A 13162-nucleotide genomic window follows, 5' to 3' on the forward strand; every position below is an offset into this window, starting at 1 on the left:
CACATGTACTCGTGTATTTCACATTAAACAGAAACTTTTGTGGAAATCTGGCACCAAAAATAATGTAACTGTAAATTGTAATTTGATGGATGAAAGTGTAATTGCTGAAAGCTGCTACAAACTGTCAGTCACACTAAATACATTCCAGCATAATTGCTACCTGGAATATTCTGCGATCGCCACACTGCTTTAGTGGCTTTAAAGATTATAATGTTCACATAAACATGAACCAAGGTGCAATGAACAGCTTATTCAAGTTGCAGTGTTTGGTTTTATTTATTATTTTGGATCTTACTGCTTAATCACACAGTGATCTGGTTACATCCTAAGTAATTTCTGAAGTTATCAAACAAGTTCACAGTGAAAATCCACTCTGTTACCTCACTTTTCCATTTAAAATGTGTGATTTTATAATTTTCAGGGTCACATTCTTGCTTATTGGTAAATTCAAAAGTGGAATTTCTCATATGATGCAATTTCATAAAATTACACTGTGTCAGTGCAGGATATGACATATGCAGTGAGTCAAACAGTAAAAAGCTTCTTTGCACCTTGGGCGCTGCGATACCTTGAAATCTGCATATATGTATGTATATACACGTTTGACAAAAAATGACAAATGAATGTCTCCAAGAGCTAAGAAAGTAATAAAATTACTTCATTATTACTCAAAGCAACTCATAGACTTATCTCTAAATGATGAATGTGTCATAGGAAAAGTGTCCGAAATGTATTGCGCATTCAACTTCTCCCTGTCTGATGCAGTACCACCAGCAGATTTGGGGGCATGATAAGGAGAGAGGTAACTGAGGGGGCGGATGAGGGGGGAATGGGGGGTCGGAGAGAGAGGTGAGTAAGAGATGAGTCAACAGCTCTACAATATAAGATGTCCTGATGGAGCCTAACAGTGGCATACTCGCAGACACCAAACCGAGGTAAGGTCAACTCTCTGCTCCTCTTTGCACAGCTCATTCACCTTAATCTCACAGGGGCTAATGTCTTTGTTTCTAAGTCTGTGTCAACTATCAGACTTGTGGTTTCTCCATTCATGAGTGCAGCTTTCTGACGATATTAAATTTAAAATGTGTAGTGAAGGATGTCAGCGACGACAAAGTTTTTATAGAGAAATTCTTGTTTATTAGTTACATGTGTTTTAACTGAAAAATTTAAAGGGTGTAAAAGAAACTTTCTTTCACTATTCTCAGAGAATTTTGGTAACATTTTGGAAAACTGGAGAGACTAATTGCGGGAGCCAAAATCAGTGATCTTTGTACCTGTTATACAGCCAGAAATTCACAGGTGTCACTTTCACAAATATTTGCACCAAACAGGTTGAGTAAATTACTGGCTGGAAGCATCTGTACAAACATCTGTAATGTGATTAGATGTAGATAAGAACTCATCCAGCTTTTTTAGTGAGATGATATAGTGAAATTGAAAGAAAGAAAAAGATCCTTTATCTCTAATCGTTTAATTTTCCATTCCTCTCCTAGGAACACCATCTTCTTTCTCTGTTCGTTACAACAGTGGGAATACACAACGCTATGGACTACGGTCTGGTGCTCCTGTTTCCTCTGTTTCAAGCTTTAAGCATGGGCACAGCAGCTCCTTTGCCAGTGGAAGTAGTGACGATGAAATCAAAAGTGAAGTGGATGGCTGAACAGCTGGTGGTTAGGCTGGACAAAGACATACAGGTAGCTATAGTTCAGTGTACAAAGACAGAATTTTTAGTGTTTGAAAGAGTCGATGTGTTATTAACCCTAATGCGTTCGCCTCCCAATTAAAGGTCCCAGTTAACTGGACTCTCAACCCACCTGCTGATGATTTGGATGGAACTTCCTCCATAGTGACGCTCTTGAATGGTTACAACAGCCTGATCTCGGACACCTTTAACGGGGTCTCCCAGATCAAGTACGACATCTCTTCACTGACAGGCTACATTCATCTGTGGAGGCAGGGGCACTGCAGCGAACAGCGACCAAAGCCTGAAGTACCAGGGCCACTGCAAGAGCTACAGAGCCGCAAAGAATTCATTCACACAGTGGGCATCGAGGCTCTCATGAGAGTGAAGGAGTTTCTAAATCTGTTGCTGAAGAACCTGGATCAGCTGGAGACTTGCTGAAGGATGTACATCAGGACCAGTATTTCCAAGCTATCGCCCTGATTGTTGGACAACATTTGTAAAGTCTCCATCAGCGATGCCAGACTTAACATTCTGAGTTGTCCACGTTGAACACTTGATAATGTTTTGAACTGAAGTTATTAATGAACAGGCACTTATTTATACACACTATGTATTTATTTATATATGGTATTTGGAAGATATGTATTTTGTAAAATAATGTTTTTTTTACCACAGCAGCACAATGTTTCAGGAGAAATTTTAAATGACACAAAAGTAAATCAGCTGTTTACAAGGTTTGTACTATGACACTGCTGTTGTGTCAACAAAGAGCTCTGAGTGAAGAATGTGTTTCACATTAAGCCAGTCATCAAGCTGACTCAGCAGTGTAGCATTAAAACTGGAAGATATGTCATGATGAACGACGATGTCATCCTTGGAAATTCCTGACAACCATCCTGAAACTTGCCAAGAAAGCCGCATGATGTTTGCATGAGAGCTGGAAGAATTGGGGAGGAGAAACTTTACTTCGGTGCAATATCACATCTTCCAAAAATGTCTATTTATATCCACGGATGACACGTTATTTTGCTGTGCAGCTGGTACTATTTTTGTTGCAATAAAATATCAATACATTTTTTAACAAACTGATTTTTGGTGTTGTGTGAAGTTCTCTCACTTTTGTCTAGTGGATTTAAGATGAAATCAGAATCATCAGAATGAAGTGAAAAAGGCACGTAGAGCAGGTTAATGTATAATTTCATTGTGGGTGTTCATCTCTTGCTACACTTGTACAGTCAGGGGACATGAGTGGGAAGTGTTTTCCCAGAGCTATCGGCTTATGATTAACTGCTGATAAAAACTAACATGAGAAAAGCGAGTGTAAGGAAAACTATCGTAAGACATTAATAAATCTTTGAACACGAAAAATGTGAATCACAACAAAATACAACACTTTATTTTCTCCTTAAAATCCATATACATGTACAAAAAATGTGTCCTTACATAGTTAGATTCATTTCGCTGGTAAGATTAAACAAACAGACAGAATGAGGTTCAGCATGTGGGCATCAAGCTGTACAGTTTACTTTCAGTTTGACACAAAACCAACTTCTAGGAAAATCTGTTGTACTCTCAAACCTCAGACAGAATGCCAAATATAGAGTTCCTGTTTTTTCGGAGCTTAACCTGACATACGCACAAACACACACACACACACACACATTCTCACACGTACACAAAAACGCACAGTTAACTATTGAACCATTTACTTCTTTTGATGCTGGTGTCACTGTTGCCCATCAGTTTCTTCTTGTACTGCTCTACCAGGCTCTCAAATCGGTCTCCATGCTTTTGCTTGAAATGCTTCTTATCCGTTTTAACCTTCTGAAAAGACACAAAACAAAATGTCATGTGGTGCTACAGGACAATAAAACAAGCAACTTATTATTCTATAAACAAAAAAAAAACAGTTTAGGAGTACTGCTGACAGACTGTATGGGTAATGTTTTACATTATGTCTTAATATTCCCAATTAATTACGGCAAACTGTGCGTGCTGTGTATTAATAAACACTTACTAACAATAATATAATATGACTACTCCAAGTCAGGGTTGTCAAACATAACACCCGGGGCCGTAATCAGCCAAGCAAAGACTCAAATCTGCCCCACTAGACGTCTTTAGAAAATGTGAAGGAGGACATAAATTTTGGATCTTTAACTGTATTATTATCCTACTGATTAAGACCTCCACCACAGCCATTCATATACACCAAAGAAAATTTGTTTTTTTTAATTATGTACAACAGAAATGTATTTTACACATACACTGTACGAATGAACAGAATCTTTCTGCTTTATAATCACAGAAAACTGGGTATTCAGCTGTCAGGACCTTTTCTGTAATTTTTCAAAAGTAATATTATATAAAAACAAATATAAAAATATAAAAATATTGCAATGCAAGCTGTTATCAGAGACTGTACTGACAAAAATGAATACATGAAACCGTGAACTTCTATCAGCATTTACCAACACAAAGATGAAGGTAGAGGAAAAGTTTGATCGTTAAAACTTTGTCACTTAAATTATTTTAAATTTTGATGTCATCCTTCTTTTAACTCTCAGTGATATTAGCTCCCTGACATTCATGTGTTTGCATAGTTTGCAGTAATGCAGAGAGAGAGACAGAATATCAACCAAAAATCCAGCAAAAAAAGACAATGAATCAAGTGAATCAAGTATTAGATCTCCAAGCAAAACATGAATTAGTACTTGGTGGAGAAATCCTTGTTGGTAAGGAAAGCCAGCGCCCCCTCCCAAGACTTCTCTGAATCATTTTATATCACTGAAAAATTTTACATGAGCCTTCTAAAGCAAGGGGATTTTGTGTGCACTCCAGGATTTCTAGACATTATGTGCGTTACCAGTTGCTTTGTAAACATAGTTGAGATGAAGAAAATGCAATTGACTGATTGGTTGTAATCTGGCTGAGTTAATGAGAGTTGCACTCGATGACATGCAAATCAATTTATAACATTTATGCAGTGCGTTTCAGTTTTATTGCAATTTTTGTGCAATATCTCTAAAATTAGAAACATCCTGTCTCAGAGTGAAATGGAAAATGTGGCAGCACTACTATAATTCATTATCAGAATGTCCTAAAAATGTCCCAGATAAGCCTTCAGTTGATCCATGCTGCATTCGGACAGGGACGAGAAAAAGAAAGCATACTTCTCCCATACTGGTTTCTCTTCGCTGGCTCCCTGTTACTATATATATATATATATATATGGTTGTTGTTAATATATAGATGGTGCGGCAATTATAGTGCCGCACCATCTCAATAGGGCACTTTACTTACTGGAGGTTCCAAGAGTATTTAAAAGTGAAATGGGAAGCAGCTCCCAGTTTGGATTCAGGAGACAGACACGCTCTCTACTCTTAAATAAGGCTTAAAACTTTCCTTTTTGATAAAGCATATAGTTAGGGCAGGATCAGGTGACACTGAATCCTCCCTTACAGTGCAACAAGCCAAGGCTGTTGGGGTGCTTCCCATGATGCACTGAGCATCGCAACTTCATACACCTCTTTCCACTCTCCATTAGCCCTTTTCCACTAGTACCTAATCCACTCTGTTCGACTCAGTTTTTATGGTAGCAGTACCTGGTACCAGGTACTTTTTTGGTACCTGCTCAGCCTGCGTTCAAAGCTGAGTCCATCCAAAAATTTGACCTCAACAGACCGCATGCCACCGATTGGCCAGTCAATGGCATCACTTGATGACAAATTAGAGTGACTCCTTCACAAAAATCAAAACTGTAATTTTTCAAAACTGACAACAATAGAAAGACCTACACAAAACCAACACCATTAGCCCGACTCTGACAAAAAGGGCATAGACAGAGCAGCAGGTATATCGTGCTCTCGACATCCTCCATTGTTGTGTTGTTTGTGTTGTATAGACGTGACATCATGTGGCTTTCGGACACGTTGCTATAACGTCCCCACTGTCTTTAAACTGTAAAATGTCTTTTTTTTTGTCAAGACAGCTTACAAACTTTCCATTGCATCAGCTCTACTAAATACACTGCAAGAAACACCTTTTGAGTTAAGCGTCTTCTCAACTACCTTCAATTTTCTTCAGGTTTAAGAACTTTTTTTAAGTGTAAAAAGTGCAGTAAAATGGCCTAAATACCTATGGCTTTGGTTTTTTAAAATTAAGAATGACTACTTTAAGTATTCTGCCATCAATCCGTAGGTGCTCTTTATTCTACGATGTTTTGTGACTATTACTCAAGATTACAAATAAGCACATGTAACACCAAATTTGCAAACCTGGTTTCTGGGCTGTGTGGGCTTCTCAATCTGTCGCTTCGGTCGCTCCTTCCTGGTCGATCCAGGCTTGGCTTTCTTAGGTGGGGGGGCTTTCTGCTGCTTTCTCTTGTCACGGGATCTGCAAAGGATTCAAGTTCCCATTGTGGAGTGACAGTCAGTATGTCAGTCTAGTTTTTAATTTGTGAAATCTGTGAAATTGGGCACATACACCTAAAATATTTGTGTTATAGCCTTTGTTTTCAATATCTATATGCAGAAGTACAAAGTGACCGGTGAGGAAAAGACAGGCAACTACTTAAAGTAGTAAAAACAACACCTGATCTTTGGTCCCTGATGGGAAGGCAAAGGCAGCACTTTCTTTCGTTTCTTCCCATTCTGCAAATCTACGTGTTCAACCTCAGGTGTGGTCTGGAAGCCTGAAAAGTGTTGGTCTTGTTTCTGGCCTTCAGGAATACCTGATAAATATAGAAAAATGCACAGATAGAACATTTAAAGAAGAATAAAATAAAAAGTAAAATTGACAGTATTAAATATAAGAAAGCACATTTATGTATCAGAGCAGCTGTTTTCAATCACGCACCAAAAGCTGTGACACTCGTGACACGCCCCTCTAATAAACCATCATATTCAATGATCAAATATACTAAATGATAACAAAAATCATCTTTTCTTACTTTTTTCCTCTGCCATTTTCTTCAGTGAGGATTGTGCTTTATTCCCACCTTTCCCTGGTCCTTTTCCATCTCCAGCTGTTTGGGACTTGGGTTTCACCCCTCCTTTGTTAGCCTGGTTTTTTAAAAACTCCTGCAAAAATAAACACACGCTTACTTCCTATTAAAAAGATCTCTTCTTGTTTTTAGAATTTCCAAAGATACTTTAAGCTGCAACTAACACGCAGATCAGTACAAACGTACCTTGCTTTTCTGTTGCCGCATTTCTTTTATTTTGAGTTTTCTTAAATCCTCCAGGGAGAACTCAACAATGGGTCTCTGCAAAATGACACAAAATACAGTTATGCCTGACTAATCCCAAGACTGCTTGTGGGCCAGGAAAAGAAATATGAAAACAGAATTTGGTGCATAAAACCAAAAAAATTAACCACAATGCAAAGAGGAAAAGAGGCTATAAAGTGCCGCTTCTCAAACACTCTGCCACTGATTTCAGCAGTTCTGTACCTTTTGTGAGCCAAAGATGTAAGGGTTGTTGTTAAGGTAGCGAAGCGTGGAGAGAGCATGTTCGTGATCCTGGAACTGAACAAAGCCATAGCCTAACGATTGTCCCATCACTTGACCCTTCTCGGGCTTCTTGTCGTAGATGACCCGGCACTAAAAAGAGAAACAGTTGGTTTCACACACGCATGAGGAAAAAAATTACCACAACACCCCCTGCTGGGCACAAGACATTTTTTTCCTCACAAAACTGTGACAAAATAACAATCTACGTCAAGCCCAATAGTGTAGTCTCACCTCTGTGATGCGAGCTCCCTTTACTCCTTTCACAGCTTGAAGGCAGAGTGATTTGAGTTTTTTGCTGTCCGCTGACTTCGGCAGATTGTGCACACACAGGCGAGTCTTTGACACAAACACGTTTATGTCCCGAAGCTTGGCCCTCTTTATTTCTTCAAACTAAGAAAAAAAAAAGGCAACAGCAAATAATGACTCAAAATGGAAGCAATTAGAAAGAGCAAGTGAAAGATTAATTATTATACAACAGAGATCATTCTGCGAGTGGAACTGTTTATGAAAAATGTACTTACTCTGGTTCTTTTGATCATGTCTGTCTCAGGTACACCCTCAGCAGCTTTGGTTCCTGGACGAATCACTGAAAGTTGAGGTGAAAGAAAATAACAGTCAAAAGCAATTTAGCTACATGGAGCCAGTGCAAATTCCTTTCATGCCCTCTAAAGCCTCCTTTGGGCTGTCTCACAGGAAAGATAACAACCTGTGAAGAAAACACTGTGATGATGTCTTTCGCTGTAGCTTCAAAACAATAGTTCGACAACACAGTTCGTCAACCAAGGATATCCATCTATCCATTCTCTTTTTGCTTATCCAGGGGTGGAGCCTCCCAGCTACCATAAGTCAAGAGGCGAGGTGCATGGTACAGGTCGCCAGACCTCTTGTTTTTTTTGTCACTTTGTGTGCTGCACCACAATTGTCGCAGCTGGGTTGAAGACATGACTGTACAATTGTGCCAATTTTTACCTCCACTTTAATGATCCTGCACACAAGCTCAGAGACATACTGACACACAGAGGGAGATGCTGCAAGTGTTTGAAAACTTCAGAGTTTGTGGAAAGAACCCTTGACAAAGTCTTGGCTTCCTGTTTTGACTTATAACTGAGTGGCAACACCCATCATTTAGGAGAACACTGCAGCAGCTTCTTGCACCTTAACTGCAGGTATAAATGACTGCATCTAGGTGATGACAGCGCGGCAGTAAGCAAAGCGACCACTGCGAAGGGTTTATGGGCACTTTAACACAGCAAGACGGAAGCATTCACACTCAATGACCAGTTAACCTCACCACCATTTAGTGCATGTCTTTGGCCCCGGCCAGATGGTGATTTTGAATCTGGGTCCATCTTGCTGTGAGACAACAGTGCTAACCACCGTGCTGCACTAAGCACCAAAAACAACCTGGACCAAAATTCAAACCTGCTGCTAAAACCTACACTTCAGGTGCATCAGAAACGTGGTTTCAGTGATTTGAATGAGGCATGGTGGTTAGAGCCAGATGGGCTAGTCTGTATGTTTCACAAACTGCTGCTCTAGCACCTTTGGGATGTGGTGGAACAGGAGATTCCCATCATGGATGAGAAACTGACAAATCTGCATAACAGCGTGATGCTATGTCAATATGAAACAAAATCTCTGAGAAATATTTCCAGCACTTTGTTGAATCTGTGCCATAAAGAATTTAAGCAGTTCCAAAGGCAAAAGGAGGTCCGACCTGGTACTAGCAAAGTGTAACTAATGAAGTGGCCACATAGCGCATATATGTATATATATATATATATATATATATATATATATATATTTATTAACCAACCAACAGGAATTGTGTCTTTGAGTTTTCATGCATAAGATGATGGAAGTGAAGTCACAGACTTCAATAATGTTCAAAATTAAAGGATTGCTTACTGAAGCTGCACATAAGATAAATGATTACTCACATCCCTCTCTGGCCAGGTACAGGTTCCTCGTGCCCGTTTCAACCTTCTTTTTATCGACCTTCAGCTTCACGGCATCTTCTCTGCTCACTGCTGCAACAATCATCAGCTTTCTGCCATGTATACGGATACCACTATCCTGCATCAAACATACAAATGTTTGCAAGGCTTGTCTACAACAAGGGTTATTACACAAAAAAGAGACTCAAGTGATGCTATAAAAGGGTGAATACACAAGACAATTTGTAATAACAGTGTTCAAACATCAGTTGGACAAGTGACAGATTAGTAAAAATATTTTGCTTCAAGTTAATAGCATTTAAATTACCCTCCATGTAGCTTGACAAAAAATAATTAGAAAAATTATTTATTAGTAGTTATTATCAGTTAATATGTTGAATAAAAATACATAGATATACACTGACCACTCAGAGCTATCAATATGTTGTATCAATTCTGCCCATGCTGTTTCCACATTCCAATTTAAAAACATCAACATTAAAAGGCCAAATTCCCAAGAAGCGGGTCCATCTAAACAGCGTGTGATTGCACAATAATTCAAACATCGTGTACATTACACTTGATTATATATTACCTCTGCCTCATCCTGTGATGCAGCTATGCATTTATCTGCAGCCTCTTTAGTCTTAAACTGAGCAAAGGCACAACCTGCCAACAATAACACAGAAGAGTAAGTGAACTGGTTCTCTCCAAACAACTAATAGACACAAGTGTTTCACTTAAGGACTTTCAAGGACTGTTAACCGACCTTTTGAATGTTCTGTATCTGGGTGGAGAACAATCTTTATGTAGTTAAGTTCTCCAAACTGAAGGAGAACTTCCTCTAAGTCTTCTTCCTCCGTGTCAAATGACAGGTTCCTAAATCGGTTTAAATGTAGGTGTTTAAAAAAACAAAAGAAACGGGTCTCAGAGAGAGATTGAGGATGTAAGAATAACAAGAAAACAAATGAGCCACAGTAAAATAAACCAAAGCTGGCTCAGGACTGAGTAGGAAGAATAATCACTGACCTGATGAAAACCGTTCTGCCCTCTTTCACATCTGAAGGAAGCTGTTTTTTCGAGGTCTTTTTCTGAGCTACAGATAACAGCCAAATACAGAATGTATGAAAACAACTTCAAAGGAAAGGACATATTAAATATGTTACATTAAATATTTATTTATACTATCCATACCTAATTTATCTTCTTCATCCTCTTCATCATCCTCTTCATCCATACTGCCATCATCATGATCTGAATCAAGGCTATCTCCATCCTCATCATCATCATCATCATCACCCTCCTCTTCCCCATCATCATCATCATCCTCTTCCTCCTCATCTTTTTCATCATCAGAATCACTCACTTCACTGCTTTGTTCACTCCCATCTTCATCACCTGATTCGAATTCCTCTGTATGCTTCACAGCTGATTTTAAACTGACACTGTGGACAGATGTGGAGCAAAAATAACCAGTGTAGTCAATCACCTTTTAACACTCATGGCATATAAACAGAGGAATGCATGTTTGAGGTTCATACTTTTTCTTCTCAGGTGGAGCTTTCTTCTTTTTTTCATCCTCATCGTCTGTGTCACTGTCAGTGTTAGCATTTGCTTCTTCTGGATTTGTACTGGCTATGAAGCAAAAAAAAATTGTGTTAATGACAACAAGCTTTATATCTTCTGGAACTGGAGCACACAAAGTATTTTTGTCATTTAACTACCTGAATTTGAGGACTGCTGTGTAGTAACAAACTTGTCCTTTGGTACAGCCCAGTCAATTGCTATGGGTCGGCCTGGAGATTAAATGCCAACATTTAAAAAAAAGAAATGTCAAAGTAACAATGTAACAAGTCATAATGAGCTTTTTTTTTAAGCACACAACTCAACGGTCCCACTCACTGACCTTTTATCTCCTTCAAGTTCATAGCATTAAGTGCTTTTGACGCCTCTGGCACTTTTTTAAACAGGACAAATGCAAATCCACGCATCTTTCCATCTATGAAAAAGCATAAAAATCAACCTCATAACGAATCAATCCATTCCAATGTCTGGCAATACCTCAACATGCTCACTTATATATACATCTGCTAAGAAACATATATGTATTTACCAGGTTTGAGGGGGATTTTGACCTCAACAACCGTCCCAAACTTTGCAAATACTTCTTTCAAATGATCCTCTGTGCACTGTAACACATGGTGTGTATTAGCAAAGGTTTCTGTCAGTGTGCTCTGAGCTGTTACAGTTGGAAATCATGAAGCATACTGTACCTTAAAGCTGAGATTTCTTATAATAAGTCTTGCTTTCAGTAGCTTTTTCTTGGAGCCTTTCTGCTGATTCTCCTTTGGAGCAGTGCCTGCCTCTGTAGATGCTAAATGAAGTAAGTGCAAGGTTACCATGGAGACACAGACTCTCCTGATTGCCAGTTTTGGAACATGTCTTCATACAAACCTTTCTTGTTTTTGTCTTTCATTTTACTCTTGGCCACTGTCAGGGACAGCTTCTGCCCGTCGTATTCTTTAATTTCTTTTAAGGCTCGTTGTGCATCTTCCTCCATGGAATATGTGACAAAACCAAACCCCCGACATTTTTCTGTCTCTGGTTAAAAAATAAATAGATACCACCAATATCTGTTATGTTTGCAGATTTAATTTAATTCTGCTTTCGTACGACTTTTTCAATTATTATTCTGTATGGTTCTTTCGAATAAACGACAGTACCTTTATCTCTGACCACGAAGCATTTCTTTACCGGACCAATTTCTGAGAATATTTCTTCGAGTCGCTCATTAGAAGCTGAATCTGGTAAAGAACCAACAAATATGGTGTGCGCCGCCATGGCTAACTGCTAACTTTACGGCGTGTGCACCAACTCAAAAAGTGAAATGCAGTTTAATACCAATCCACCACAGGAAGCTAATGTCTAAGTTCTCGATAACACGCTTATCAGTGGCATGAATACACGCCACAGAACGGTTTAACCTGGACGTCGTTAGCCACGGGATTAAGTCGCATGTTTACATGTGGAAGTAGCCATCTTTGAAAAAGAACGGAAGTGTATTCGTTAGATATTCGCATTCACGTGCGCCACCTATCGTCCTGGAGGTTTCAATGTATGAATAATATGTAAATTTAAACAAGTTGATATAAAAGTAAAATTCAGCTTCTTTTTGTGAAGTACCGTTTCTGTCTGATGTTTGTTTTCACCATTACCGAGTTTCCTGCATATGCTTACTATTTACTTTAACTTCCCACAATAGCTGTTTTAACATAAACTGTAAGCTGTTTTACACTGGATTAATCATTTCTAGGGTCTTGTGCTGATAGTAAAGCATAACTGTAATGATAATACTGGGAGTGAGCTACATGGCTTCTGTCACCAGGTGGTGTCTTCAGTAGCTCAAATCACTTTCTAGGTACAAACTAAAAATTTACAGTAAAGAAAACAGTGTGGTTTTAAGGCATTGGGCCACCTCAGTTCTCAAAGCCTGTAACTCTACTAAAAGGATTAAATACCATTCTTCCAAAAGATATTCCCTTCTTTAGTGTCACAGTTTTAAAATCACCTTGGGCTATGACATTGTTGGAGAAGTACAGTACCTACCCTACAGAAACTGATTGCATCAAACCATATCTGGAGAAAACATCACAATGACTGGGTGTACTAATTGCATTGGTCAAAGGTTCATTTCCTTACCTGCTTATCACCTGTCTCCATAGTAGAACAGCTTGAAGACTAAATGTGCTCTTCAGTTCTGAGGTTAGGTGGTTAAATGTTAAGCATAATTACCTACTAATATAAATACACACTTTTCATTTACCCCAGCTAGTTAAAAACTGTGTTGTACACATAGTTATAAAGAACAACTTTTGTATGTGCATCTTTTGTTAGGCAAGAGTACAGTGCTTTACAGCAAGAATAATACTGCATTTCACCGCATTGGTGCTTTGACTCTTAACGCTTTTTAATCAACTTTGACAAAAAAGGAAAAATTAAAAATTACTTGCACAGGTTCAAGATAAACAA

At 38.7% G+C, this 13162-nt stretch overlaps 2 protein-coding genes across 2 annotated transcripts; one reads left to right on the forward strand and one right to left on the reverse strand.

The window, feature by feature from the left end:
* Positions 1–1544: 1544 nt before the first annotated feature.
* LOC134632434 (leptin-like) lies at positions 1545–2122 on the forward strand. The gene is made up of 2 exons (XM_063481150.1): positions 1545–1694; positions 1787–2122. The coding sequence occupies exons 1-2, from the start codon at positions 1545–1547 to the stop codon at positions 2120–2122; spliced, it is 486 nt and encodes a 161-aa protein (XP_063337220.1).
* Positions 2123–3054: 932 nt separating this feature from the next.
* rbm28 (RNA binding motif protein 28) lies at positions 3055–12167 on the reverse strand. The gene is made up of 20 exons (XM_063479803.1): positions 11857–12167; positions 11588–11734; positions 11407–11507; positions 11247–11322; positions 11040–11132; positions 10858–10929; positions 10675–10768; positions 10328–10578; positions 10163–10229; positions 9903–10012; positions 9729–9802; positions 9137–9272; positions 7718–7782; positions 7428–7586; positions 7137–7286; positions 6876–6950; positions 6636–6765; positions 6278–6416; positions 5962–6079; positions 3055–3508 (listed from the first exon to the last, which is right to left on the reverse strand). The coding sequence occupies exons 1-20, from the start codon at positions 11972–11974 to the stop codon at positions 3374–3376; spliced, it is 2310 nt and encodes a 769-aa protein (XP_063335873.1). The 5' UTR covers positions 11975–12167; the 3' UTR covers positions 3055–3373.
* Positions 12168–13162: the final 995 nt, after the last annotated feature.

Source organism: Pelmatolapia mariae, linkage group LG7, assembly GCF_036321145.2.
Source record: "Pelmatolapia mariae isolate MD_Pm_ZW linkage group LG7, Pm_UMD_F_2, whole genome shotgun sequence".
In the NCBI taxonomy this organism is placed as follows: Eukaryota; Metazoa; Chordata; class Actinopteri; order Cichliformes; family Cichlidae; genus Pelmatolapia; species Pelmatolapia mariae.

Bases quoted from the DNA above. Each gene is read 5' to 3' on its own strand.
- LOC134632434 (XM_063481150.1), top strand. From the start codon at position 1,545: ATGGACTACGGTCTGGTGCTCCTGTTTCCTCTGTTTCAAGCTTTAAGC. The intron at 1,695-1,786 runs GTAGCTATAGTT...TCCCAATTAAAG, and splicing joins GGCTGGACAAAGACATACAG to GTCCCAGTTAACTGGACTCT.
- rbm28 (XM_063479803.1), bottom strand. From the start codon at position 11,974: ATGGCGGCGCACACCATATTTGTTGGTTCTTTACCAGATTCAGCTTCT. The intron at 11,508-11,587 runs GTTTGTATGAAG...TACTTCATTTAG, and splicing joins GAAAGACAAAAACAAGAAAG to CATCTACAGAGGCAGGCACT. The intron at 10,769-10,857 runs GTAGTTAAATGA...TTTGCTTCATAG, and splicing joins ACAGCAGTCCTCAAATTCAG to CCAGTACAAATCCAGAAGAA.